This window comes from Schistocerca americana, chromosome X (genome assembly GCF_021461395.2).
Source record: "Schistocerca americana isolate TAMUIC-IGC-003095 chromosome X, iqSchAmer2.1, whole genome shotgun sequence".
Lineage (NCBI taxonomy): Eukaryota > Metazoa > Arthropoda > Insecta > Orthoptera > Acrididae > Schistocerca > Schistocerca americana.
In genome coordinates, this window is record NC_060130.1 from 746,459,597 (window position 1) to 746,483,292 (window position 23,696).

Sequence of the window (23,696 nt, forward strand, 5' to 3'; positions counted from 1 at the left end):
GATTGCGGACATCCGGGAAGAGCGAGTAATCGAACTGGGGATCATCGGGGATGGAAAAGACATTGGAGAGGTAGAAGGCAAAGTGATTGGCCTTACTAAGGGTGTCAGGAAGGGGTGATCATCATGGAGAAGAGGATAGTAGGGGGAGGGTTTAGTTCCGGTAAGGCGACAGAAGGCTGACCAGAACTTGGACGAGTTTATAGGTAGGGTAGCATTTAAACGGGTGCATGTCTGTCGCCAGTCCCGGCGTTTCTTAACCGTGAGCAAATTACGAATGTGTCGCTGGAGCTGCTGGTGGCATCGTAGTGTGTCCGGGTCATGCGTGTGGAGAAAGGCACGGTAGAGACGACGGGATTCACGGAGGAGGAGGATGGTGTGTGGGGGTAAGGTAGGATGGTGGGGGTGGATGGCGACAGTAGGGACGTGGGCCTCGATGGCCTCAGACAAGGTCTGCTGGAGAAAGGAGGTGGCATGGGTTACATCATCAGGATGGTGGTAGGTGAAGGGGTGGCTATCGACCTGAGTGGAAAGGGTATCCCGGTAGGCGTTCCAGTTGGCACGGGAATAGTCATGGACGTACTTTGGGGAGGGTCATTATGAGGGTCGGGGCGGGGGCGACGACCGTCTGAAACGGTGAGGAGGACAGGGAGATGGTCACTACCAATAGGCTCCAGGACATCCACCGTTATGCGGCCAAGGAGGTTAGGGGAGGAAAGGATAACATTGGGAGTGGAGTTGGAGTCGGGACGGGTGTGCTGGGGGATGGGGACGAGGTCGCCCTGAAGGGAGGAGAGGAACTGATGCCACCGCCGTAACTGGGTGGCAGAACGACTATGGATGTTGAGGTCGGCGGCGATTACGTAGGAGGAGAAGGTACAGTCAGTGTGGGAGAGGAAGTCGAAGGGAATAGGGGCGTTAGGGCGGACATAGATGGTGGCGCAGGTGACGGTAAAGCCAGGGAAGAAGAGACTAAGGATCAGGTTTTCGGTGGGGTCGGGAAGGAGAGGTTGGAGCCGAATGGCGATCTGGCGGTGGTGACCAATGGAAACTCCGCCACATGCAATCGGAAGAGGATTATCGGAGTGGTGAAGGAGGTAGGGCGAAGTGTGGACGGTGTGGTGGGGTTGGAGGAAGGTTTCATTGAGGAGGAAGGCATCCACGCGGTGGGTGGCAAGGGTGTGCAGGAAGAGGTTCTTGTTGGCGGGAAGGGAGCGGATGTTGTTGAAAAGGATACGGTGCTGTCGCGCCATGACAGGGATTCAGACGAGGGTGTCAAGACGGGAGAAGATGAAATGGGCCTGGTTGTTGGAGTAGGTGGCGTACATTTTTAGGTGGAAAACGGAATGGGCAGCGAGGGATACCTGTTGGAGGGTGTGGGGACGCTGAAAAGGATGAACATTCTGAAGGACGATGGTGAGGAATCTGATGATGTCCTCAGCGGTAGGGGGTGGGTGAAGGGAATTGCCGGGAGGGGTGGGGGCGCCCAGAGGGCGGACAGGAACGGTGAGTTCAGGAGTGGTAGAAGGGGGTCGGACCTTACATTTCTAGGAGTAAGTAGGATGAGGGAGGTTACAGGTATTGCAGGAGGGGGAGGGACTGGAGATTGGGGCACTGCCGTAAGAAGTGGGCCTGTCTACAGTGTGGGCAGGTGGGGGCCTCCCAGCACTCAGATGTCATGTGTGCATTCCTGCACCTCTGGCAGCGGAGGGATTGAGGAGGGGAACAGGAGGGGTCAACTTTACAATGTTGGTTAAAGAGGAGGGCACCCTCCTTCAGGAGACGGTCTATGGAGGGGGCGTGCTCGGAAAAGACCCGCATAAGGCGGGTGGGCCCGGCAGAGTTGTGGATGCGGTGAACCACACACACCTTCAGATGGGGATGTACCTGAAGCTCCGCCAACACCTCCTCCTCCGTGATTGTCGGACTAAGCCGAGTGATCACGGTGGTGAGGGTTGGCGGGCAACGCGGAGGTTGGGATTGGCGGGAGGGAGGCGGGGAAGGGGGCAGGAGTGAGGGAGGCATGAGGGCCAAAGCGGGTGACAGGGATGTGGGAAAGGAGATCTGTGTGAAGGGTAGAGCTGGTGGAGGAGATGATGACCGAATCACAGCAAGGAGTGAGGAGGGAGATGGGGGCACCGGGCAAATGCTGGCGAAGGAAGAGGGTGAGGTTCCGGGCCTCAAGAAGGGAGGGATCAGGACGGGAGAGGAGATAGCAGTAGGGGGAGGTGGAGGAGGAGGAGGAGGGGGCAGGTACAGGCAGGGAGACATCCATGGCATCCTGGGCCGGGGAAGGGGGACGAGGCGGAGCCTTTTCAGGAGTAGAGGAGGCAGGGGTGCCACTGGGGCGTTTGACGGCGGCGGAGATGGTGTGGGGGATGGGAGCAACTGGAATGTGGCGGGGAGTGGCAGGTCCCGGTTCTGGAGTTGGCGCCAGAGATGGTGAGGGCGATGGCGAAGGCGACGGTGATGATGAAGGTGAAGGGGAGAGTTTAGCGTGGGCCGTGGCCCTCTGGGCAACCACCCTAACGGGTGCCACGGAAACGGAAGGAGCAGAGGGAGGGAGTGGCGGGAAGGGATCAGAGGAGGCGTGGGAGGAAGGAGCCGGGGATGGGGCGACAAATAGTGAGGGAGAAGGGAGAGTGAGGAGTGGGGGGATGGACTGAGCGTGGGGGGGAGGGGGATGACTGGGCACACCACGTCATAGTGGTGGCAGCGGTGGAGGGGGAGGTGTATATGATAGCAGTGGTGGTGGCTGTAGAAGAGGTGGTGGGGGTTGACATTATGATAAGGGGAAAAACACAGGACAAGAAAAAGAAGCAAACAAGGGACGGGCAGGGCGACAAGAGACACAGAGTAGAAGGGGATGGAGAATGATGAAGGATGAAGGAGACTGGGGCTGAAGCCCCACTCTGCTGTCGCTGACAGGGTGGGGGGGGGGGGGGGCGACCCGGCTGGCTGGCCGGTGGTGAAGTCTCCACTGCTGCTGCTGCTGTTGTTGGTGGTGGCAGCTAGAACCACTGCTTGCTGCTGGCTGCTGGCTGGGGGCTGCGACCGATGGTGGCTGGTGGCTGCTGGCGGGGACCGCTGCTGGCTGCTGGCGGGGACCGCTGCACGTTGACGGGCTGGCTGGCTGGCTGGCACCTGCAACACCTATCGCTTCGATTTGTTCCATAATAGCGCAATCGAAGGGCGGTATTCAAACGAATTACCGCCGGAGAATCAAAAAGTTAAAATAAGCGAGACATTGCTTTTAAGTCAGGCATTACGAAAACATTGAAAAATCATCCAACGAAAATCTTCACGTGAAATTTTCAGCTTTTTTACGGTATTATTTTTGTAAATGTTCGCTGAAACAAACTACTTAGCCAATTTCTGATCTGCCACTGTTTTAACTATAACATTGTTTTTAAAACAACACTGATGTTTGTTTAAATGTAGACTCTCTCGCCGCATACGACTGATGAACAGTTCTCGGGGTTACAGCCAGGTGGCAGTGTTACCCGAGAGCTTTTCAGCAATACTGTTGTTGCCTTTAACAGTGACATCTAGTGGTTGTTTGTGAAAACTTGCAAGCCGATGTTATCGATATTAAATTATGACCAACTGAACTTCTGCGAAATATGCAGATTGCACACTTTTGCGTGTTTCGACAGCCTGCACTTCCTTATTTACTCGTGAACTGAGATTCACTGTTTCAAACGCTGCTACAAATATCCACTCCTAAGTGATATGCCGAGACAGAGAACGTTTACCGTATTTAATTATGTCCTACCGAACTTGTGTGCATCCAACAGAACGAGAAATTTGTCCTTAATACAAATAACCTGTACGTCCTTTTCATTCGTCGTTTCAGAAGCCCACTACCATTTAAAGATCAAGTGGCATGTGGCGACAGAGAATATGTATTTCATTATGTCCATTCGAATAAAGGAGGTTCCTCCGAACTAAATGAGGAATGTGCAGATTACCGAACTATTGCCTAGCAAATACCTGTAGGCGCCACCCCGTATCTCCTTGATTGTGGGCTAATTTTTTCACACAGAGCTACAGAATCAAACTACGTTAATTGGGCGAGGTAGCATAGAACATTTAAATAATTGCCCCCTTTCTTTCCATCCAATTAGAGTGAAATCTGAAGATCGTGAAACTTTTTCCGTTCATCTGTTGATTGTTTCTCAATATTGTACCAAATGATAATATTACATTAGGAAGATGTGTGTGTGTGTGTGTGTGTGTGTGTGTGTGTGTGTGTGTGTGTTCAGGGGGACAATATGGACCTCCCGAAGTATTTTCTATAGCATTTCTTATTGTTTTAAACATTTAAGTGCACTCATCTCGTGATATTTCTTAGTTGATGTAAATGTTTTAAGCAAATTTACCTCGTAATATTTTAGGGTGGGCACTAGAAATAAACTTTTCATGCACGCAAAAATCCTACAACACAACCGGGCACCGGATTAAATTAGTACGTTATGAAAATAAAAGTAATCGCACTTCAGTTACGATATACCATAGCAACGTATTTGTTTTTAAGTCTGCTTCGGTGCGACGCTGTTCAGATGTACACTATTCATGGTAAAAAAATGAAATGTCGTAGGCACCTGCGTGTTGAAAAGGATGAAGATCAGGACAACTCGTGTTGTGTTGTCCTGATCTTCATCCTTTCACTATTTAAGAAAATCTGCGACCCAGCCGGGAATCGAACCCGGGACCTTAGGATTGACAGTCTGTCACGCTGACCACTCAGCTCCCAGTGCCTGACACTATTCACGGTATAAGGCCGGGATAGTAGAACACAAATGTAGGCATCAGCAAGACAGGCTTATGATCGGGTGCAGACGTTGACATTTCTACCGATCTTAAAGATAAATGAGTAAACAAGAGGAGAAAATGAGCCACGTAAATGCCGATAATTATACTGTACTAATATACAACTGAAAAACACTACTTTGGAAATACTGCAGAATCGATGAGAAAGAAATAAAAAGAACAATGGCAATAGTACAAACGAATCAAAAAGGTGATTTGATTTTGGTATAAGCCGGAATTGTGGTTAACAACTTGAGAAACAGATCTGAAAGAGGAATATTAAAAAAAAAAACATTACATTTAGTTCCGAGCTGGGAAGAATGAAAATCTGATCGCAATGGTTTACTTCACAAGGATCGCTTTAAAACTCAAATATCATATAGTGCGCACAACTCAAGACCAGATGGCCGAAAATAGTCATTTCAGAAGGGTCTAATTTCACGAATAAACGTAATATATAAAGAGTAATATTACAATCCCCTTTTCTCACAAAAATGAAACATAGTTTTTAAGAGTTACAACATTGGACTTTCAATGAGGACCGACAAATATAGCATCTCTGCTCGTTTATTTAAGCGGCAGCTAATAAGTAGCGGTACGTAGGGTCGTGTTAGGATGTTACATACTTTAGCTGTACAGTTATGCAAATAATAGAATGCGTTGTTGTTGCAATTTTATGTTATGGCGAAAAAAGTGACTCACGAAGTACGTTGATTCATGAATATTAAGTACAGCTATTTATCCGTGATAATGTGAAACATAATTAGTGTTGTGATTTGGAGCGCTATGTGTAGGAAGTATATAATTCCCGTTGCTGTTCGCCGATACATAATTCTCGAGCCTGATAGCGAATGACAGGACAGATGCATTCATAGGTGTGAGTAATCCTGATGTTGAGTGATCATCGGCTTGCTATTGGACTACTTGGAACTTGGACAACTACAACTTTTTAACATTTTTTGGATACAGTTGGAGTGTATTTCTTATGCTTAAATTCATGAAAACATGTGAACCGTGTTCAGACAAGAATCAATGTTTATTTAAAAAAAATTGAAGTTAATGTACTTGTCCTACAGTGACGGAAAATATTAAGGAAATGATGCAGCAGCTGTATCAGACGCTACCCGATGACAGACCTATTACAAGTATTCAGATAGTTGAGGATGCAGACAAGTGTCCTCCTGGTTTTACTGTTGTAAGTGATTACTGAGCAAAAATATGTTGTGTGAAACATATTTGTTTGATTGAGTTTTGATCAAGATGCGTATTTCAGGTATCAAGAACACATGATCAGGATTCCGATGCAGATTTATGGAGAGAAGCAAAGGTATTTGGTCGCAAGGTTACTCGCTATGTGTGTCACTCGAAGACAGAAGGCATTGCTGATTATATTGTCGAATCTGTTCTCATTATCAACGAGAGAGAAGTCCCACCAGATGGTTACTCTGTCTTGACAAGAACGGCTGATACAGGTTGTTATTAATGTTAACTAGCTCTACTTACTTTTTTAGTGTTCAGTACTAGCCGTGTACTTCCCTCATTTTGTGTAAGTGTACGTCCATGCATAAGGATACTGCTTCAGTTGTTTTCTGTTCTGCATGTTTTAAGTTAACTTTGCAGATATCTTTAATGATACGACTGATTCATTTCCCCATTATCTGTGGCATCTAGCATTTATTGATTTGCAGTACAATTTCAACTTAATGTGCTATAGTCAGTTGGAATGGTAGGTAAAAATGTATTTTGTAAATATAAAGCTTCTTAACAATCTGCCATATGATTTATAAGAACAAAAGATGATGCATGATTTTATTGCTGTTGACTATATTTTGTCATTATACATTACATGAGCACTGCTTCCAAGGTGGAAATTATCCTGTGGTATGATTTATATTAGATTCCTACGCTCTTATGCAGTGATACTATAGTTTCTGCGAAATGTGTATTTTGTTTACACATCAGCAGTCAGGTAGCAAAAACATTACTGGAACAGCTTTGCGAATATTGTTCAGTGTTTTCATGAGTTGTGATGAGCATTCTTATTGGTTTTTATTTTGTAGTTGCAGTTTCAGATAATGACATTTTGGAAAATGTACCTCCTCCAATTGTTTTCTAAACTGACTGTTATATTGCTGCTGCTCTCACAAATAAAGTGGTGATAAGAGACTGACTTATGTCCCAAGCTGTTTTGGACCATATGGCTGGAGATAGTAATTTCAGTTGAGTACCAGGATTGTGGAGATAGTAATTTCAGTTGAGTACCAAGATTGTTCCTCCTATCTTATTTGAAAACTGTGGCAAGTTTCAGTATCAGTATTAGTATTAGGTTGCCTCTGATTGTCTTATTGTTGATAAGACAATGCATTCTGAACATAAAAGAAAATGAACTGAAAAATAGTTTGATTTGCAGTGCAATGACATGTTACAGAGGCTTGTTTGTTGAACACTGGTCCTTTTTGAGTTGTCAGATACTATAGACTGAGTCCAGTGATCAAGATACAGAAATAGAGTTTAGTTACTGAACTAGTTTCATGTTGGACAGTCGTGCACTGTTAGAAAATATAATCTTCATTGACTGACAAGATCCAGTGACACATTCTCATGTCAACGCAGAGTAGACCTGCATTAAATCCAGTGTGAGTATAGAGAGTTGTCTAAATATGACAGACTTTTAAGCATTATAATAGTGTCCCTCCTCCTCAACCCTTGTTCTTTTCATATTTTATGAATGATATACGTAGTTAATAAGACAACAAACTACTGATTGGTGTGTTGTTTAATACAGTTTCCTAAATTTATCTTCCAAAAAGTTTGTTAAATGTGGTGTGAATAGAGACATTAAACAACAGACTACACAACAAATCGTGTGTTACAACAACCTTTAATTTGCATTCATTGGCTTTGCCAGCTTGCAACCAGACCGTTAGCTTCCAACCTAGTGTAGCCCCTAGGCAATGCTAGCCCATCAGTCTGTCACCATAACCAAGACCCTTGTCTGAGACATCATTGGGCAGATGATATCTATCATTAAGAAAACCTGTATGTGCTGTTTTGTAAGTTCATGCACTTGTTCATTCATTTGTTCCCACGTTATGTGCTATAAATCTTATCGTGAAAGTGTCATTTACAGTAAAATTCCATTAAATAAAGTTTGAAATCAACAGGAAGCATGAATATTATTCAAGTCTCTAACATCATGTGCAACAACACACCGTCTTCCATGATGGTTGAATTGTTTGATGATGTCTTATGCTAAGGCACCTCCGTATATCATTGGATATGACTAGTTCAATGTCTGAAAATTATCATACAACTGATAGTAGTTGGTAACAAAATATCAGCTACTTGGGCAGTGTAATAGTGTTCCAACATCAAACTGCTGCATTCTTTAAAGCTGTGCACCACTGCTTTAGTATAAGATTCTCGGTAGCTTCATTTATTGATACCTTCATTTCTAAACCAAATAATGTGGGGCACTGATTAAGATACTGAAATAACGTTTGGCAGCAGTGGGCATTAAATCCTCATCCAGCTATAAATTTTTATATTTTCTGTGGTTTACCTAAATTAATTGAGACAAATGTTGAAATTGTTCCTCTTCTTCAATGGGACCTTAAACCCCTATTTTCTTCCCTCCTTCATTGGATAGACATAAGGAGTAATACATATGCTGTACATATATCATACATTAGTTGTATGCGGTGACTTCAATATTAATTTTGTATGTGATTGTGCAAGAAAAAGGATGGTGGAAGATATTGTAAATTCATATGATCTGATGCAGACTGAGTTTTTTTCTGACCAAGGTGCAAGGGAACAGTAGCATAACCATAGACAGTATTTTTATTCATACTTCATTACTAAATGGACATGTTACTAAAAGGGTGAATGACCTTTCAGACCATGATGCACAAATTTTAACACTAAACTGTTTTTGTATGCAAACAGATGTTGTATATAATTACAAACTATGTAGGAAAGCTAATCCAATGGCAGTAGAGAGCTGTTTAAATCTCATTAAGGAATAAGAGTAGTAGGATGTTTATAGTGCTGATAGCAGAGATAACAAATATAATGCTTTCCTTAACACATTTCTCATGCTCTTTGAGTGTTGCTTCCCATTAGAATATTCTAAACAGGTCACTAGCAGTAGCTGACTACTGGGATAAGGATAAGGATATCATGTAGAAGAAGGTGGGAATTTTGTCAAAATGTTAGAAGTAGTCACAATCAAGCTACAGTTTCCCATTACAAGCAGTATTCTAAGGTGCTTAAAAATGTTATTAAGAAGGCAAAGAGTATGTGGTATGCAATTAGAATAGATAATTCACAGGATAAAATTAAAACTATGTTGTCAGTCATGGAAGGAGGCATCTGGTCAGCATCACAAGATCTGTGTATAAAGTCATTACATAGTTAAAATGTTTCTATTACTGATAAGTTAGATATAAGCACAGTTTTGAACAGTCATTTTCTCAACATAGTTAGTGAATTAAAAAAAATAAAAAAAACAACAAACTTTGTTTCTACAGGGAATCATATAACTCTTGGAAAATGCCTGTCAGAGAGTGATATCTGAAATACTCCTCTGTGATGCTGACAATGGGGAGGTTGAGTCCATAACTAAATCACTGAAGACTAAGGACTCTTGTGGATATGATGGAGTATCTAGCAGAATACTAAAATACTGTGCTGCACATGTTAGCTTAGCCACACTTGTAATTTTTGTATTAGGAATGATCAGTTTCCTGAACGATTAAAGTACTCAGTAGTAAAGATGCTTTATAAAAAGGCAGAAAGGGATAATGTAGCCAATTTTAGACCTATTTCTATGCCATCAGTGTTTGCCAAAGTTATTGAAAAGGCTATATATGTAAGGGTAATTGAGCATTTCATTTTACATAATTTGCTGTCAGATGTATAGTTTGGTTTAACAACTGAAAATGCTATATTCTCTTTCCTCTGTGAGATACTGGATGGATTAAGCAAAAGGTTTCGAATGCTAGGCGTATTTTTTTATTTAATTATGGCATTTGATTGTATTGATCACATAATATTGCCCCAGAAGTTGGACCGTTATGGGATATGGGGAGTAGCTCACAGTTGGTTCACCTATTACTTTAAGGCAAAAGGTCATTCTCCACAGTATTGAGAATGGATGTGATGTGCGAGCCGAGTGGGACACAGTTAAATGGGGGTGCCCCATGGATCAGTGCTGGGGGCACACCTATTTCTTATTTATATAAACAAAATGCCTTCTACTATTACAGGTGATTCTAAAATATTTCTGTTTGCTGATGAGACTAGCTTGATAGATGTTGTGTGCAATGTTGGCACTGTTAGAAATGGTTCAGTTCAGGATATATATTCATGGCTTGTAGAAAATAAACTAATGGTATCTCACAGTAGTACTTAGTTTTTACGGTTTCTAACATACAGTTCAACAAAATGTGGCGTTTTAATAATGCAGAATTGGCATATGATTAGTGAGACTGAACAGTTCAAACTTCTAAGTGTTCAGGTAGACATTAAACTGTCGTGGAAAGCGCATGTTCAGTATCTTGTTCAAAGACTTAATGCTGCCATTTTTACTAGAAGAACAGTATCTGAAGTAAGTGATAATTTGACATGAAAAACAGTCTACTTTGCTCATTTTCATTTGCTTTTGACATATAGTATAACATTTTGGGGTAACTCTTCCCATTCTCAGTGTATTTTTGGCTCAGAAATGTGTGGTTCAGGCATTAAGTGGTGTAAGTTCGCGAACCTCTTGTTGACCTCTGTTCATTAGTCTGGGTATTCTGCCATTGGGCTCTCATTATATATATATACTGTTGTTAACAATATCAGATTAATCCCTTTCTTGTTAACAATATCAGTTCATTCCCAAGAATTAGTAGCTTTCGTTCAGTTAATACTAGGCAGAAATACAATCTGCATTTCAATCGCACTTCCTCGATTCTTGTGCGGAAAGGTGTGCAGTATTCTGTTGCCTTCATTTTCAATAATCTACTACAAGAATTCAAAAATGTTACCAGTAATCCAGATGCTTTCAAATCTAAACTGAGGATTTTCCTCATGGTTCACTCCTTTTATTCTGTAAAGTTCATTGAAACATTAAGCTGATTCCTGTGTTATATCATTGATTGTGTTTACTTAAACTTATAGCTTGACATCTTTTTAGGATTCATAAACATTTTATTTTATCTGTTATTACTTTTCTGTTGTAGTTTCATGTACTGGCACATTCCATGACCATGGAGCTTTGCTCATTGATTTGGTCCTACAGAACTAGATGTGTAAAATAAAAAATAAAACCCATCCTTGAAAGTTCAGTAAATTTATTATTTTGTTTATTCTCCATTACTATTCTACACATAAGATTCTGATCCTCTAAATGCTATGTACAGTCTTACTCAGCCAAATGTTAAGAATTTACTCAGTAGCTATTATCTGGTCATTGACAAATACAACTGTATTTAAATATTTATTATTACACACATTGTGTGTGCAGGTCTTAATATTTGGCCTCCCCCCCCCCCCCCCACAACACATCATCTGTTCCAGAAACATGTCAAAAAATTTGGTAGCATGCTGCACCCTTGTCATACATCTCAATCAGTTATTTTCTTAAAATTGTGACTTCTGGCAGTAGCAATTTCTGCACTTCTCCGAAAGCATTGTATTACTTTTATAAGGTCTAAAGGTAAACCTCTTTTCTCAAGAATTAATTACAGTTTTAAAATTGTTTCTTGAATTATTGCCCAAATGATTTTTAAAAAATTTATATTGTTGACATACTACTGCGCTCTAAGGGTGCCACAGATGACAACCAAAGAGGTCCTGTTATGAAAAGAAATATCACCCCAGACCCTCACTTCTGGTTATTTGACCTTATGGTGGGTGATAGTCATTAATGAGATTCCAGGCTGAAGACATGCATGGAGACAACGTGGACAGCAGTGGGATACCAACCTGACTGTCACCTGCTATACGACCCAACAACCAAGGGTATGCAGTGCCAACTCTTATCATAGCACGAACCCCTTAGGTTGTCATCTACGGCACCCTTACGACGCAGCAGTACCTCAACAATATTCTATGCCCCGTTTTGTTGCACTTCATGGATAGCCATCCTGGGCTTACCTTTCAGCAAGATAATGCCTGCCCGCACATGGCAAGAGTTTCTACTTACTGTCTTCAAGCTTTCCAAACCCTACCTTGGCAAGCAAGGTCACCAAATCTCTCCCAGATTGAGAATGTTTGGACCATTATGGGCAGAAGTATAGTGTATTTCAGGGGCCTTTTAATCATATAGGTCTTTGTGCTTTGTCAAATTCTTCTCACAGCGTCATATCTCCCCACTCATCTTCACCAACTTCCTCTTCCCTCTCTATAACGTTGTCCTCAAGTTTGTTTACGTTATATAGATGCTCTTATATATTCCTTTCAGCTTTCCCTGCTTTGCTTAGTACTGGCTTGCCATCTGAACTTTTGATATTTATATATTTGCTGCTCTTTTATCCAAAGGTTTCTTTAATTTTCCTGTTAAGTAGCATCTATGTTTCCCCTAGTCATGCATGCTTCTACATTCCTGCATTTGTCCTGCATTCTCATTTTGCACTTTGTCACATTTTTCAGATGTATGTAGTCACTTGTGACTGCTTTTTGTGTGTTCGATGGTCCACTGCCTTCACTATTTCATCTCTCAAAGATAACCATTCATTTTCTTGCACTCCTTTCCTCAATTTCAATTAATAATTATCTAATACTTCTTTGAAATTCTCAACAGATTATGGTTCTTTCAACTTATCCAGGGCCCACATACTTCCTTTCCCATAATTCTGCAATTTCTTCAGTTAACCTGCAGATCATAACTAATAAATTGTGGTCAGTCCACATATGCCCCTGAAAATGTTTTGCAGTTTATAATCTGCCTTTGAAGTCTCTGTCTTAACCATTATATAATCTGTTTGAAATCTTGTGGTATTTCCAGGTCTCTTCCACTGACACAACCTCCTCTCATTATTCTTAAACCAAATGTGTGCAGTGATTAAATTATTCACTGTGCAAAATTCTACCAGGTGGCTTCCCTGTTCATTGCTTTACACTAGTTCATATTCTCTTACTATTTTTCATTGTCTTTCTGTTCCTGGTATTGAGTTCAAGTCCCTCATCACAACTAAATTTTTCTCCTTCACTATCTCAATAATATCTTTTATCTCATCACATGTTATTCCAACTAACTCATCATTGCAGAGATATTACACATTTAAACTTGCACTACTATAGTGGATGTAGACTTCATGTGCTTCTTTGGTATTGTAATGAATTCACTCTCAGAAGTACTGTTATTCCTGCTACCACACTTCATTAATTCCCACTATATCTAACAATGAACCAAAGATCTTGCTGTCACTGGGGCAGCTTGCATGCCTCTATGGTAAAGATAGCCATACCATAGGTGCAACCGCAACACTGGGATATCTGTTGAGAGGCCAGACAAACGTGTGGTTTCTGAAAAAGAGGCAGAAACCTTTTTGGTAGTTGTAGGGGCAACAGTCTGGATAATTGGCTGATATGGTCGTGTAACATCTACCAAAATGGCCTTGCTGGTACTGTGAATGATTGAAAGCAATGGGAAAGTACAGCCATAATTTTTTTGATCGCATTAAGCACTATTGTATGTTAAATGATGATGACATCCTCGTGGGTAAAATATTCTGGAGGTAAAATAGTCCCCCAATTTTATCTCCAGGCACGGACTACTCAGCAAGATGTCATTATCAGGAGGAACAAAACTGGTGCTGTACAGTTCAGAGGGTGGTATGTTAGATCCCTTAATTGGGCAGGTAGGTTAGAAAATTTAAAAAGAGAAATGGATAGGTTGAAGTTATAGTGGGAGTTAGTGAAGTTTGGTGGTAGGAGTAACAGGACTTCTGGTCAGGGGAGTGCAGGGTTATAATTACAAAATCAAATAGGAGTAATGCAGAAGTGCATTTAATAATGAATTAAGAAAATAGGAATGCGGGTAAGCTACTATGAACAGCATAGCCAACACATTATTGTAACCAAAATAGACAAGAAGCCCATGCCTACCACAGTAGTACAAGTTTATATGCCAACTAGCCCTGCAGATGATGAAGAGATTGAAGAAATACATGATGGGATAAAAGAAATTAGTCATATAGTTAAGGGAGGTGAAAATTTATTTGTGACAGGGGACTGGAATTAGATAGTAGGAGAAGGAAAAATAGTAGGTGAATATGGACTGGGGGAAAGAATTGAAAGAGGAAGTCCCCTGGTAGAATTTTGCACAGACCGTAATTTAATCATGGCCAACACTTGGTTTAAGAATTGTGAAAGAAGATGGTATATGTGGAAGAGACCTGGAGGCACAGGAAGGTTCCAGATTGATTATATAATGGTAGACTGAGATTTCGGAACCAGATTCTAAGTTGCAAGAAATTTCCAGGGGCAGATGTGGACTCTGGCCACAATTTATTGGTTATGAACTGTAGATTAAAAGTGAAGATATTGCAAAAAGGTAGGAAATTAAGAAAATGAGACCTGGAAATTTCATAGAACAAGAGGTTTTAGAGAGTTTCAAAGGGAACATTAGCCATTGGACTAGAACAGGGGAAAGGAATGCAGCAGAAGATGAATGGGTAGCTTTAAGGGATGAAATAGTGAAGGCAGCAGAGGCTCAAATAGGTAAAAAGACAAGGCCTAGTCAAAACCCTTGAGTAACACAGGAGATATTTAATTTAATTGATGAAAGGAGAAAATATAAAAATGATGCAAATGAAGCAAGTAAAACGGAATGCAAACAATGGAAACTCCAGGTAGAAAAGATAGATTGCTACTTATCATAAAGAAGACACGTCAAGTTGCAGGCAGGCATGATTAAAAGACACTCTCATATAGCTTTTGGCCACAGCCTTTGTCAGCACGCGCGCACACACACACACACACACACACACACACACACACACACACACACACACAAAGAGAGGCAAGCACATCTTATGCACACACGAGCACCAACTCCAGCATCTCAGGCCAGAATGCAATTTAGAAGTGTGTTTCAAGAAGCAGCTGTATAAAAAAAATCAAGAGCTCAGATGGAAAACCAGTCATAAGGAAAGAAGGGAAAGCTGAAATATGGAAGGTGTATATAAAGTGTCTGTACAAGGGGGACGAACCTGAAGGCAGTATTATAGAAACTGAATAAGAGACAGATGAAGATGAGATGGGAAATATGATACTGCGCGAAGAATTTGACAGAGCACTGGAAGACCTCAGTCAAAATAAGGCCCCAAGTGTACATGACACTCAGTCAGAACTATTGATAGCTGTGGGAGAGCCATCCAAGGCAGAACTCTTCCATCTGGTGTGCAAGGTGTACAAGACAGACGAAGTACCCTCAGACTTCAAGAAGAATGTGATGATTTCAATTAAAAAGAAAGTAGGTGCTGCCATGTGTGAATATTAGTGAACTATCAGTTTAATAAGTTATGGTTGCAAAATATTAACTTGAATTCCTTACAGAAGAATGGAAAAACTGGTATAAGATGACTTCAAGGAAGATCAGTTTGGATTCCAGAGAAATGTAGGAACACACATAGCAATACTGACCCTACGACTTATCTTCTAAGACAGGTTAAGGAAATGCGAATCCAATGTTCATAGTATTTGTAGATGTGGAGAAAGCTTTGAGAATGTTGACTGGAACCACACTCTTTGAAATTCTGAAGGTATCAGAGGAAAAATAAAGGAGGCAAAAGGCTATTTACATCTTGTACAGAATTCAGTCGGCATTTATGAGAGTCGAGGGTCACGGAAGGGAAGCAGTGGATGAGAAGGGAGTGAGGCAAGGTTTTAGCTTATCCCCCTATGTTATTCAATTTGTACTTTGAGCAAGCAGTAAAGGAAACCAAGGAAAAACTTGGAGTAGGAATTAAGGTTCAGGGAGAAGAGAGAAAAACTTTGAGGTCTGCCAGTGAGTTGGTTATTCTGTCAGAGACAGCAAAGGACGTGGAAGAGCAGTTGAATGGAATAGACAGTGTCTTGAAAGGAGGATATGAAATAAATATCAATGAAAGCAAAACAAGGATAATGGAATGTAGTTGAATTGAATCAGGTGATGCTAAGTGAATCAGATTAGGAAATGAGACACTTAAAGTAGTAAACGAGTTTTGCTATTTGGGCAGAAAAATAATTGATGATGACAAAAGTAGAGAAGATATAAAATTTAGACTGGCAATGGCAAGAAAAGCATCTCTGAAGAATAGAAATTTGTTAACACTGAATATTGATTTACGTGTTAGGAAGTCTGTCAGGAAAGTATTTGTCTGGTGTGTAGCCATTTGTGGAAGTGAAACATGTATGATAAACAATATAGATGAGAAGAGAATAGAGGCTTTCGAAATGCAGTGCTACAGAAGAATGCTGGAGATTAGGTAGGTAGATCATATAACTAATGAGGATATACTGTATAGAATTGGAGAGACAAGAAATTTGTGGCACAACTTCACTAAAAGAAGGGATCAGTTGAAAAGACACATTGTGAGACGCCAAGGGATACCACCAGTTTAATAGTGCAGGGAAGTGTGGGGAGTAAAATTAATAGAGGGCAACAAAGAGATGAATACAGGAAGCGGATTCAGAACGGTGTAGGTAGCAGTAGTTACTTGCTGAAGAGGTGTCCACAGGATACAGTAGCGTGGAAAGCTGCACGAAACCAGTGTTTGAACTGAAGAAGAAGACGACGATGAGAAACTGTGAACTTGATTAATGGATTTAACATTCCACACTCTGAACCACATGCCCTAGGTTAAAGTAAGTGCCATTGTTTCCCTTGACCTTAAGTTGTTTGCAGTACTGACATAGCAAGGCCATGTTGGCTAATGTTACACGGCCAGATCACTCATACATACTGTTGCTCCTGTTATTACTGAAAAGGCTGTACACCTTTTCAGGAACCACAGGTTTATCTGGCCTCTCCCCAGCTTCCCCTCCATTTCAGTTGCACTTAGTCCTGCTATCTGTATCGTTCAGGCTTGCAAGCCACCTCACTTTGCCAATGTCTATGGTGAATGGAGAGCATTAATTTCTAGAAAGCATTAATATTAGTGAGGAAAAAAGATTTTGTTTTCTAATCCTAAATTTAGCATTATATTTATTTATTTTCTTGCATAATACCTGTGAGAAATCCTGATTAATTAACAACTTAGGAGCTGGATACTGACAGTATTGTGGTGTTTTACTGTTTTTTAAAGACTTAATGGGCCAACTGTTGATTATTTAATTTTCAGGCATGAACTTGTTATTAAGTATGTACCGCTCATTTTGAAGTTTTTGTGCTCACCAATTTTTCGCTCCCTCAGATCAACGAGCTTGGAGAAAGCGGCAGCTGTGCTACAGGCTTGCTAAGCAGACACAAGCAAAAACGGCAGTCACTGATATTATTGTGCTAAGCAGGCTGAAAAAAGCTCCAGATGGGTTTTCACTGGCAGGGTAAGCATTTTTTTAATTGTAACTCATTCCATTTATGTAATTATTGAATTTTAGTTTGATTACTTTCATCTTTTTTTCCTGGTAAGTTTTCTGCTAATCACAATCTTTCTCTCTGTAATCAGACATGCTTGTTTATGTTGTGTTCGTGAACTAGTACCAAGTGGTAGTCACTGTTTCTGAACATTTTCCCATTTATTAGTAGTCATAATGTACACATTTTACGAAGCTTTCACTTAGTCCTAATCATCTGACCACATAATTTTACACAGTATGCTAAGAGTAACTAGACAAATAATTAGCGTATGTAGATAAAAATTGCTGTGCTTCACACTGAGTGGCAGAGTGTAACACTCTCAGCAGTTTAGATGATAAGTATAGTAATGATAATAAATCATAATAACTGAAAGTTTTAAGCTTTATAAAAGGAAATAGAAAGATAAGAAATTTGTAAATGCTGACAATAAATGACAACAAAGAGGCTACTAACTCAGGACAATGAGTTGAAAAGAGAAGTGAAGTGAGAGTTCAGCAAAAAAATTGGGAAGTTAATATAATGCTGCAGCAAAGGAGCTGTTGAAATGTAGAGAAATTACAGGGGCATAATTAGAAAGGATGAAGTGAAAAAAATGTGTGTTGTTTCTTTAAATTTGAGAATAGAGAGGTAAATAGGAGGTAGAGGGGGAGAGAGAGAGAGAGAGAGAGAGAGAGAGAGAGAGAGAGAGAGAGAGAGAGAGAGATATATATATATATTTGAAAGGTGACAGACACATAGGGGAAAAAGTGTTTAACGAAATACGAAAAGTATGGACCATTTATGAATAGTGCTGTAGTTTTCTCCGCACCTAAATTTAACTAGATAGAGGCAGAAGCAGAAACAGTGGCTCAATATGAAACTTGCCCAATGCTGCTAGTTGCCAGGGTAGGCATCAGATGGGAGTGTGTGGTGTGGGACAGAGAGAACACACTGATAGTGCCTCAAAGTGTGTTCTGCTGCTCTCTATACAGAAAAGTTCACACAGCGAACTTATTACTTTCACACCATTATAATAATGAAAAGGAAAGTGTATTTTATTAAGCTTCTTGTTGCAGTTATGTATTGTTAGAAATTATTTCATGATCTTCAGTTACTCTGCCCTTGGGGGCTTGGCCATGAATGGCTGGTAATCGAATGGTGATTCGAGGTACCTCAAAGTGAGGGCTGGGCAGTGGCACCAGTGCTCTATAGCTTAAGCTGTGTGCATCCTTCCATAACAAAAACTGACATACTGTCTTTAGAGAAACACCACAATCTCTTATTATAAAACAGATTATTTTGTTTGTTTGGATTGCTTTAATACCCACAGCAACACCATGGGTATAGATGCTGTCTGTTGTTTGCTGTTTCAATCACATGGTTTTGTGATGTTTTCACCCTTTGCTGAATCACTTGTTTTAATCAAGAATTTCCAAAAACAGTATTCTTAAAAAAATTGCATGCCCTCATTTTATCCCCCCCCCTTTCTTTTTATGTGCAACCATTAAAAATTTTCTGTTTGGTTTGATTTACTCTGGAAAATTATTTCATCTCAGTAGGATGACATTAACCCATGCCGATTGGAGCAACGAATTTTAATATAGGGAATTTTACGTTTCATAGTTTTTAGTAAGTGTAAAAGTTATTGATGATTGCATAAAATCAAAAGTAATACCATTTTACTTTTTAGGATGCATTTAGTATTCCTGAGAATATTTCCTTTATGGTATTTCTTTCTTGCAGTCTAGGTACAATGTGTGGTGTTATTGAACACAGTGCAATACAAATTCCTCTTGCTCCTCATCTATGGTCTGTGATGAAATAATTTAATACACTTTCCAGCAGAGTCATTAGCAGCTTTTGACTTCTTAACTATCCTTTCAGCATCTAAATCTGAAGTGCTGCTCATCTGTGTTGAAGGGCTTTGTTGAATAAAACTAGGCTTTGTTGAATAAAACTAGTATATATAAACTAAAGGGTAGGGAACTGATCTGTGCTCTTGCGTGTCATGTAGTTGGCTAATGTTTTCTCTGAGTGGAGATGATGATAAATTAGGAAATGTAAATTAATGAATTAAAACTAATAATAAGTGTTAATCAGAATAATATTAAACTTACCACATAATGGCCCATCCAATTCTCCACAAAAAGGGAATATATATCTTTTCCATTTGTAGATTTTCCCTGTCTAAATTTGCCACCATTTTGATTTTGGTTTGTGTCTCTATTTTATCATCAGAAAGTGATAAGAGAGAGAACTGTTGTGATAAACAACCACAAATGATGACTAAATTTCCTTATAGCTGCTTTTGAAATCGTGGAATCTATCCTTTTGTGTGATCTTAGATCTTTTAAGAATCAGAGCTCCAGAGGAGGAGCTTTTACAGCTCCATTGCATTAAAGCCACAGTTTGACACAAAATCTTATGGGAGATAAGGAAAGGGAAGGTACTTTATTTCACTTTTGATAATATAACATCGCCAGAAACTTTAATTTTTTGACAAACTCCATCTCCTTTAAACCATACAACAATGGACTCTGACTCATCTATTTTACGATGATTCCTGGTCATAACAACAAATATACATAAATTACGACTGACCCATGGGTGGTTTTACACCTTGTTCACTTGAAATGTGCGACAAGCAATCACATCTGTGCTATTAAAACTCTCCATACCTGCAACGGCTTTCACTGTATCACCAGGATACCGCACAATTGCAGCAGTGATCCAACCATTATCATGAGAAGCTGCATCATTGTTCACAGTTGTAAAGTTCAAAACACACCCACAAAAAAACAGGGACAGGCCATGCTGGATCACTCCTGCTACCACTTTACTGCTCATAGTAACTTCAATAGCATCAATGGCCTTATACACTGCCACCCAAGAACACCCAATTCTCCTCCTATAGCATGGTATCTCCATTCACCGTCCAATGCTGTTGCACATGCTGCTGCACAATGACTGATGCTGTGTTTACAGATGTTTATAGAGCATTGGCATGTGCAATATCAAATAAATTGCCCAAGTTGTATGTAAACTTCATGACACTTAAGCACATTTCGACACTTTTCCCAACTTTCTCTACTTTGAATGCAAGTTGATAAGTCTTTGTGAAAAATGCTGATTAGTTCTTGCCAGAATTCTTGCTTTCTCCCAAATTAAAAGGCACTTGTGAACCACAGGATTAGCACTTTCACTAACATTTAATTTTATTTCGCGTGTGTTGTAAAATAAAATTGTCAGCATTTTTCTGTTTGATGGCAATTTGTGTCCAGTTCCTTGGTGTTTTATACCTCCTATTAAAAACACACTTTCCTTGGTGCTACTTAATTGATGTGATATCTTAGTGATTGGAAAATATGAGTGACACCATCAGTAATAAATAAACAACTGACTGCACTGCTTGTGAGTGTACTAATAAGCTGAGATGACAACAGCATGACATCTGTGAACAATGTGGAAGATCATGTTCGTCATGAAAGTTCACACTCAACTCGGCGTGGGTTACACAGCTTTGACCACAACAAAATCGTGTACAGACATTGTTATGGATCATTCAAACAATATATGACGGTGAGCACTCAAAAATATTGAAGTCGGAAAATAAGGGACACCCTAATGTATAGTTTGAAATGTACAGAGTAAGCATAAAGCCTCCTGCCAAGTACAGGCATTTATTTCTAAGGAACTATGCTGTATACAGCTATATGGTTTGTTGCAAATTGTAGCTTAACTTGTAAAGTTTCTATGGGAATACTTCATGTGCATGTTGCCCTTCAGTTACAGTAATTTCAGCCATGAGTAGTGTTTAAACAAGATGGTGGACTGCTACACTGAGAGTTATTTATTTGTCATTCTTGGATGACACCTTCCTTACAAATGGATCAGTAGAGATGGTCCCAACATCATGGCCATCATATCCACTAGACATTACCCCTTTTCACTTCTTTATGGGGTTACATTGAGGATAAAGTGTTTATTTCACAAGTTGTTGATGGACAGATTCTTACTGCACCAGCATAAGATGGTGTAGAGGTAGTGACAGAACAGATGTTGGCAAGTCATGGAGAGAGAAAGACTAGCTTTTGCACATTATACTGACACCAAATGGAGCACATGCGGAAATGTACCTGTAAAAGACTCAGAGTGAAACTATCTTTTGCAGCAACCCACCTAGCTATATCTAACATAGTTCCTTAGAAATAAATTGTTTGTTATTGGCAAAGGAATTTACACTCACCCTTTTTCTTTCCATTCATATGTGACAAATGTAAAAGTAGCTACCTGGTGAAAGGTGCCTTGTGGGCAGTATGGACAATGTGGATACTGCCAAATCACTGTTCTGTCCTGTGACCTAGCATGTAAATGTTTGTGTAAAAGTTGGATGGGTTCCTGTGGTAACCGATACAATTGGGCAAGCCGTGTTACATTTGATTTTGAATTTGAGAATGGTGCCTGTGAACCAGAACTGTCATAAAAATCCATCTTGATGAACAGCAAAATCCATCCTTCCGTAGTTAAGTGTAGTGGTGAAACATTGGGTGTCACAGGGAGTGGGGATCTTGACTTAACTGCATTTCTGAAAAAAGGAAAGAAACTCTGTCCCAAGAGGAGCTGTGAATTAGTTGGGTAGTAGAGATAAAATGGTGCTAATGGCTAACATCTAGAGAGCCTGCCTCAAGTCAGTTGCACTAGACTTCCTAAGGTATGTAGGGCTAGGCCAGTGTATTTCAGTTGCTCCTCATGAGATCGCCATTGGACCTGGTAATCAAAACAAAATGTTGTCAGCACAGGGAGTCTACCTCTGGCCAATACTAACACACAACCAGTTACAGTAATAGTAGATGATTGTTCTCCAGAACAGTTGTCTTCAAAGGTGACAGAGTGCAAGTATGTCAGAATACACTCATGGTAACAGAGATGATAGTTCATTTGCAAAAGTCCTCCATTTTACAGCCAGAAATATTTAGGAGGGCTTTCTGGTAGTTTGAAATCTTTGAGGGGGCTACTGAATGGAACCCATTTAGTTGAAAGAAGTAAGCCTCAATGGTTACTACCCCGTTAAATTAAAAATACTAGGAAAATATCCCATTATAGGGGAACTTCACTATAGCTTCAATTTTATCAGAGACAGAATAACATGCACATATTGTTAGATCTGGAGGGGAATTGAGAAAGGGATGGAATATGAAATATATGCAGCATCATGAAACAAGTAAACACAAAGTTTGGAAAAATATGTCGACACCACATTCCAAGATAGCTTTAATAAATTAAAGCGAGGTGGATCAGCAACACGGCAACCATTCAGTGTGAAGTAAGGACTGTAATAGGTATGCAAAGGATAGAAAATAAAATAAGAGGGTGGGGGGGGGGGGGGGACATAACTGAAATTTGCTACACTAATATCATATGCTGACACAAGTGAGCCATTTAAAGCAGCGCAAACCTCAATGTTTGCTATGTTGGTTGTCTCTACCCTCATGAAAACTACTGTGTTGTTAAATAGTGCACAAATGAAAGATGGTGCATCATCAAATGCCCCTGCAAGAAAAGAAAACTGCCTCCATCAAATGGCAGCAATGTGTAGCCATCGTGACCCATGCCACCTTCTCTGATAAAATAGAGTGAGTGTAAACAAAGGAAAACATGCACTGAAGAAATAAACCTTGAAATCATCAAAGCAGATCTCTCTTGTGTCTGATGGAGATGGCATTTGCTGTCAAAATGTGTGCCACTGAAAATAATGGTGTGACCTTCGTACTTATCTGTATGAAACCATAGAATCTCCCCGAGACGTTGGGTAACTCCCCCCTCCATTCCTCCTCCTCGGAGATTGCAACCCTCATAACCTGCTATGGTACTCTGCTAAGATCAATCGTGTAGGTTGAATTGTAGGAAGCCATATCCTCATAGAGGGCAAAGAATACACCTCAGCATTGGAACAGGATCAATGTGAGCCATTGACCTCTCCGTCTCACCTGCTCTTGTGTGTACTGCTCAGTGGGGAGTCGATAATGATTTACTGTGTGGTGGCTACTCCCTTCTATGAAACAGCCTCCCCAAAAGGAGGCTGCGTAAATGGATTCTTAGCAGAGACTGCCAGTTGATTGTGTCTCGTCACTGAGTGTGTTAAGACATGATGAACCACACAGCCATTGTGATTCACCAACATTAAACTGTATACTTATATGGATATATGGAATCCATATAAGTATATAGTTCTGCCAATACCGGCCATGACCGTCTTCTTCTGTGAGGATGCACGCATATTCCCCGAACTCTTATGGGACTTGGTAAGAATGTCTTCCACGAGTAATGAGTGTGTTGGGGTGGGACACAGTGAGCG

At 40.5% G+C, this 23,696-nt stretch overlaps 1 protein-coding gene across 3 annotated transcripts in view; it reads left to right on the forward strand.

Moving 5' to 3' along the window:
• The first annotated feature begins 5,254 nt into the window (after positions 1 to 5,254).
• The window catches only part of LOC124554684 (multivesicular body subunit 12A), a 51,325-nt gene continuing 32,883 nt past the window's right edge, over positions 5,255 to 23,696 (forward strand). For 2 of the 3 annotated variants that reach the window (XM_047128301.1, XM_047128300.1), the window contains exons 1-4: positions 5,255 to 5,273; positions 5,886 to 6,004; positions 6,083 to 6,281; positions 17,199 to 17,328. In XM_047128301.1, the coding sequence (XP_046984257.1) occupies position 5,273; positions 5,886 to 6,004; positions 6,083 to 6,281; positions 17,199 to 17,328 (449 nt within the window). In that variant the 5' untranslated portion in view covers positions 5,255 to 5,272. Of the gene's footprint in view, positions 5,274 to 5,369; positions 5,687 to 5,885; positions 6,005 to 6,082; positions 6,282 to 17,198; positions 17,329 to 23,696 lie in introns of those variants that run through there. The other variant, XM_047128302.1, reaches the window with a different exon arrangement.